The following is a 6,751-nucleotide window of genomic DNA, read 5'->3' as shown; positions in this document are numbered from 1 at the left end:
ACAGCATTCAATTGGAATAGGCTGCTGTGTGTGCTCAGTGAGTATTGCCACCCTGCTGTCAGAGTAATGTGTCCAGCCGCCCAATTATTCGGAGCGTTGGAATAGATTGAAACCAGGCCTGTAAACTCCATCGCATTGTTACTGCCAATAACTTCGTGGAAGCAGCCAGGGAGTTCATAATGTCTTTCTGTGGGCTTGCTTCTGATTAAAACATCCATCACTAGTCTTCTGGCCAAATGGTAGAGTCATGTTTGTGCAGAGTTCCATGTTTTTGTACTGTTGGGGGAGTCGCCTGTTGCTTTAGCCTAGCACTTTATAAATTATTAATGCACGATTGTGCCTTAAAAGACCGGTTGTGTGATGACAACAAAAATAAAGGTCCAGTTGACTTCAAAGTTGAGAGGTGGCTAGTACTACCCTCGGCAACGTGTCTCCTTACTGGTAGAATCATATGTTTTTTATTGTTTTGAAGTGTAAGTTTATGATGATTTGCTTTCTGGTCCTGTGTCGTTTTAAGACGTGCTAACTCTGGGGAGAGTATCTTATCGGATTGATGCAGCCTCCCCGTTTCTGTACATTCAGATTGGAGCGTGAGGGGGGCAGTCAGCGAAGAGTTCAGTTTCTTTAAAAAAAAGTGGCAGGATTATTCCTTAAAACTTGAATTGCCTTGATCGACAATTTAACAAAAACGCTGCTCCTGAAGTGTTGCTGGAATCACCCTGTCTCATGTCGCAACCAACCAGAATTATGTGGCAAAGCGCATCTGGTAAGGTACCTAACTAACCTCTCCGTATTGGGGAGAATGGCAACTTAATTTTTAATACAAGAATAGACTTTCGATGCATTTTAGGATGATTCTCTCGCTAAAGTTTCATTTGCAGTGAGATTGACTGATAGCTCAAGTTAGCTAGTTTAGCCGAATAGTTCATATCATCTTTCTGAGGGAAGAGGGAAGAAGTGCTAATCTTCCAAATTAAATTATCAAACCCCAGCCCTGCCCCGCTCTCGCCCACCCACCTCCCCTCAATTGCCTTCCCAATCCCCTTTTCAGTTCTTCCTGGTCTAGCAGCTTAACCCTAGAGTTGAGAGATGTTGCAACTAAATTGACAGCCACTGTTCAGTAATATATATAACTTGCAATGATCCGTATGTTTCAGGATTGCATGTCTTTTACAGGTCTGTGTCAATTTGAAAATAATTGTCATGGGATCAAATGTGACAGTTGTTGGGGAAAATATCTTTATTTTATGCGAAGATGGGGTTCATCAGTCAGAAGATGAGGTTTTGGTCCATTTCATTTTAGGGCGGCATGGTGGCACTGCTGCCTTACAATGCCAGGGACCCGGGTTTGATTCTCAGCTTGGGTCACTGTCTGTATGGAGTTTGCACGAGTTCCCCATGTCTGTGTGGGTTTCTTCCGGGTGCTCCACTTTCCTCCCACAGTCCAGAGATGTGTGGGTTAGGTGGATTGGCCATGCTAAATTACCCTTTAGTGTCAGAGGGGTTAGCTAGGGTAGATGCATGGGGTTATGGGAATAGAGCCTGGGTGGGATTGTGGTCAATGCAAACTTCTTGAGTCAAACGGCCTCCTTCTGCACTGTAGATTCTATGATTCATACTGGCTTTAATTTATCCTGGACAATGTGCACCTGTCTGTCTGAAGGAGGGTAGGGGTGAAATCCAGTTGATATTAGACAGGGTGGATTCAGAAAAAATGTTTCCAATGGTGGGGAAGTCTAGAACTAGGGGTCATAGTTTGAGAATAATTTGATTTGATTTTATTATTCTCACATGTATTGGGATATAGTGAAAATATCTCAAGTATATAGTATTCTTTCTTGCATGCTATACAGACAAAAACATACCGTTCATAGAGTACATTTATTTATTAGTGTCACAAGTAGGCTTACATTAACACTGCAATGAAGTTACTGTGAAAGTACATAGGGAAGAAGGAAAGGAGAGGGTGCAGAAGAGAGTGTTACAGTCATAGCTAGGATATAGAGAAAGATCAGCTTAATATATGCTAGGTCCATTCAAAAGCCTGATGGCAGCAGGGAAGAAGCCTTGAGTCGGTTGGTAAGGGGTTGGTAAACCTTTTAGGACTGAGGTGAGAAAAATGTTCTTTGCCCAGAGAGTGTTGAATGTGTGGAATTCACTACCACAGAAAGTAGTTGAGGCCAAAACATCGTGTGATTTCAAGAAGAAATTCAATATAGCTCTTGGGGCTAAAGGGATCAAAGGATATGGCGGGAAGGCGGGATCAGGATATTGAATTTGTAGATCAGTCATGATCAAAATGAATGGCGGAGCAGACTCAAAGGGCCGAATGGTCTAGTCCTGCTTCTATTTTCTATGTTTCTATATTAACTTAAAGTTCGACCCCACCTCCACCCTCCCCGTGTTGAGTAACAACCTTTTGCTCCAATTGACTAAGTTACTTTCTGCGGGTTGCTGTCCACCGAGACGGTGCTGAAATAAACTGACACAAAAGCCAAGTACTGCAGATGCTGCACCTTGGAAATGTGAAACAGAAAATGGTCAGCAGGTCTGGCTGAGTGGAGTTAGACAGGCTTAATGTTTTCAGGTCCATGCCCTTTGGTCAGTAGCAGTTCTGAAACGCCAATCTTCAGGCTGAGACAGGGGGCTAACAGGAGACAAGGGGCCGAATCATCTTCAATTTGCTCAGCATTACCGTCGGTCTCTTAAATCTGCCAACCCCTTAAATACATTCTAATACTACATATCAAGCGTCCAAACACTTGGCAACAGGTAGATCATCCTTCTGATGTCTATCCCTCACTTTATCTTCCCAAATCTTATTACCTCCTGAATTTCCACATTTTCTATAACCTTTCGTAAGACCCTCTAGGGTTGGAAGGGTGGAGGGGGAGAGAGGAAGGGTGTCAGACTACTGGGAGCGTCTGAATCTCCACAACATCGCCTTCCTGATTTGTGAAATACTAACTTGCTCCTCTTAAATGGCATCAGATCTGATTCAAGCCAAATTCCTTGTTACGCATTGCTGCTCCCTTCAAACCGACATCATGCACACTGGCGCCAAAGCCTGGGGGGGGGGGGGGGGTTGGTGGGGGAGGGGGGAGGGAGGATGTAGTAACTCATTCATTCTAATTTCTCAGATGGGTGGGGTAGAGAAATGCTTAAACAGGAGAGTTGGGGGGATGCACTGAAATAGGTATGGTGGATTAAACAGGGAACATAAGCCCCACCCCTCCATCCCCAATCCCCTTTCCCTCCACCACTTTTCTTGGCTTCCAAGTAAAACTTTATTTCGAAAGGAACCGAAATTCCTCTGGGATCCTCCGGAGGAGGGAGTTGAAGAGGAACCGCACTGAGTAATTAGCACGCCGGGTTTACATATATATATATATATATATTTATTTATTTATTTATTTAAGGCGGGCAGCTTTGTAAATCCCCAGCGATTACATCTGCTAAGTGATAGCTAAGCAGCCGAGCTCTGGAAGCCATTTATCTCTGATGTACGCGAGCAGGTCACAGCCGTTGCTGTTGGACAGGGGAGCGCTGACTGGGACTCAGAGCATGGAGCGGCTGGGACCTCCCTTGCAGCATTGATCATATCAGCAGCAGCAGCAACAGAAAAAGCTGCCTCCGGCCGACAGAGAGGTTTGGTGTTGGAGGGGGGAACTGGGGAAGGGGGGTGCAGCTTTGAGAGACAAGACGCCAACAGCAGCTTGCACACACACACACACACACACACACTCAGCCTGGCAGGGGTGCGGCTGGGAGCGCCCAGTTTACCGAGACAGGGTAGGAACGCAATGGTGCTGTCCACGGGGCTGAAGCTTTTGATGATGGGGCTACAGAGGCGCGGATGAGCAGCAACTCCTCTTCCCATGTCCTGTGGAGCGGCCGTTGAGCCCCATTCAGAAGGATGTTGATGGGAAATGACTGGAGACAGGGAGGACGAGCTTTGTCAGAAAGCGCTCAATATAGTGACCGAACTCTGCTTTAAAGGGCTGGTGGAACACGAGAGCTGTCTGGATTTTTCTTACTACCTCCGGGATCGAGGCCGACCACGCCATACAGATTCAGGTACAACATTTGGGCTACAGTTTGCTCCTTTCCGACTTGTGTTAAAAGTACAATTCTTCCCTTGCTACTTGTGGGGATGAATAGATTAATCCTTAATTTTGAATCGTATTAAACTGCTCAACATGTCCTCCGTACCAACCAGTATTGACTTCTCTCCTATCCAAAGGTATCTTACCTGAAGCGAATTCTTGGTGATTGTCATGTCTACAATGATGTGTTGAGTTGGTCTCCTGGATCTAGGCACTGAGAACCGCGGCACCTAAAGGGTTAAACTGCCGTTCCCATTTGAGTTGGTTCTCCAGTTAATCAAAAGTGACTACACCCAAGTGTTGCTTAATAAAGTTTATGTAGTGGTGAGCTCCAGGACTGTTATCGGCAACTTATGCTACATTTGAACTAAATATATAACTATCTGAAGTTGGTCTTCATCACCGAATGGAAGCCAGTCTTAGAAGTTAATGTAATAATAAAATCAGTCTCTTAAACCTGTCCAAAATTCACTGGGGAAAAATATTTGATACACTGTGGCAATGGTACCAAAATGTAGGTCATTCACCAATATATCCCTCCAGTTACTAATGGCTTTAAAATGAGCCCTCGCCTCTCTGGACTGTGTTGGGAGAGAGGAGGAGGAGGCATAAGTTGTGTTTTTATTAAGAACTGAGTTGGGATGGGCTGGCTTGACAATGATACAGCGCTGCTGTCATAAACCCGTTAAACTGCGACCATTTAATCGGGGTTTGACATACCTTCTGTCGCTTTCTTTCTGCAATCTTCCACCGTCAGACTCGCAGGCCGCTGCCGAGTCTCCAGACACAATCGATAAGCGAATAGTTTAAATTAAAAAAATTCCATCAGACATCGTGCAATTTTTACAAACGGGATGAGTGGCGGGAATGCTCACCCCGACAAGGGAGAGAGTCAGCTGGGGGCGGGGGGTGGGGGGAGAAGCAAGAAATTTCAGCCGCAAAGTTGGAGGCAAAACTATTCAATGTTTGCATTCATTGCACGGTGTACAGCCACATTCTATATTAAGCCAGCCTTGATTTATGCGACAGTGTTAAATACCAGGCTTCATATTAATTTAACTACAGCTTCAGACACGGTGGCCACGCCCTATTACTTGCCATTCTGATTCCCCTACTGTGCATGTCACAGAAAAAGTCACGTTTTCTTGAAGTGATAGGGAAATCAACATCATAATTATTACTTGTTCATCCAGCTCATTCATTTATTGGAGTTTTCTGTTGTTTGTTGCACTGGGATCTGGAGGTTTGTAACCCTATATATATGATGTACATATAATGACCCCTCCTTATATTGGCACGGACTATATTAGATGCGTTCCGTAAATGGAGTCAACCGTTTCTTAAAGTTAAACGGTCTATACTTTCTGAGTGTAGTTGCTATTTTTTTAAACGTTGTATTTTCTTTTTGATAAATTAAGCAGACAGCGATGCTATCATTATAGTAATGGTAAATATATCAGCTTTGGAGAGGGGAATTGGATAGGGAAAGCTTTCAGTGCTGTACTTTCACCTCTGGGATCCAGCTTCGACTCCATTAATTAATTTGTGTTACTGGTAATCCACTTCCTGGTAGATGCTGGTGAACAGTACTTAATTGCTTGTGAGTCAGTATATACTGGCATTAATTTGCCACACAGGTATCAGGAGGTTTTAGGATAGCTATCTTATGGAATGAAAGAAAAATATTATTTGTGTCGCAAATAATAATGGCTTTGACATTTTGCAGGGAGAAATATGAAGTCTGTTATTTTGATCTTTCAAGTCATATTTGGGTGCTTTGGAATGCACTGTCTGAAAGGGTAGTGGAAGCAGATTCAATAGTAATTTTCAAAAGCATCCATAACAACTTGTATTTATATCATACCCTAACATAATAAGACGTACTTCACGCAGAGTTATGAAACAAAATATGACAGAGTCGCATAAAGGGATATGAGGCCAGGTAACCAAAAGCAAAGTCAGAGAGGTAATTAATTAGTATCCTAAAGGTGGAAAGTAAGGTTGAGAGACAGAAAGGTGTGGGGAGGGTATTCCAGAACTTCTGGCCTGAACAGCTGAATTAGATACTTATTTGAATACTTCAAATGGTAGCACAGTGGTTAGCACTGCTGCTTCACAGCTCCAGAGACCTGGGTTCGATTCCCGGCTTGGGTCACTGTCTGTGTGGAGTTTGCACATTCTCCTCGTGTCTGCGTGGATTTCCTTTGGGTGCTCCGGTTTCCTCCCACAGTCCAAAGATGTGCGGGTTAGGTTGATTGGCCATGCTAAAATTGCCCTTAGTGTCCTGGGATGTGTAGATTAGAGGGATTAGCGGGTAAAATATGTAGGAATATGGGGGTAGGGCCTGGGTGGGATTGTGGTCGGTGCAGACTCGATGGACCGAATGGCCCCTTTCTGTACTGTAGGCTTTCTATGAACAATGTTGCAGGATTATGGGGGACAAGCAGGACCATGGGATTAATTGGCCAGCTCTTTCAAAAAAAGATACAATGGGCCAAATGGGCTGCTTCCTGAATTGTATCTGGCTGTAAAGATGTTTTCTGTAGTGAAATCGCAGACATGTATAGCCCAGTTTAACCTACTGCCAATTTACTGAAACCAAATTTGACAACAGAAATACTTAGAGAGCAGAATGCCAGAAACCA

The 6,751-nt window shown here is 44.1% G+C and overlaps 1 protein-coding gene across 2 annotated transcripts in view; it reads left to right on the top strand.

Moving 5' to 3' along the window:
- Nucleotides 1–1,331: 1,331 nt before the first annotated feature.
- Nucleotides 1,332–6,751, top strand: part of syt9b (synaptotagmin IXb) — a 102,259-nt gene continuing 96,839 nt past the window's right edge. Inside the window, exons 1-2 of one of the 2 annotated variants that reach the window (XM_078220920.1) lie at nt 1,332–1,346; nt 3,948–4,077. In XM_078220920.1, coding sequence (XP_078077046.1) covers nt 1,332–1,346; nt 3,948–4,077 — 145 coding nt within the window. Of the gene's footprint in view, nt 1,347–3,929; nt 4,078–6,751 lie in introns of those variants that run through there. The other variant, XM_078220919.1, reaches the window with a different exon arrangement.

The sequence above is a fragment of the Mustelus asterias genome, chromosome 9, assembly GCF_964213995.1.
Source record: "Mustelus asterias chromosome 9, sMusAst1.hap1.1, whole genome shotgun sequence".
In the NCBI taxonomy this organism is placed as follows: Eukaryota; Metazoa; Chordata; class Chondrichthyes; order Carcharhiniformes; family Triakidae; genus Mustelus; species Mustelus asterias.
The sequence above is the reverse complement of the archived record's forward strand: the minus strand, read 5'-3'. Positions and strand labels throughout refer to the sequence as shown.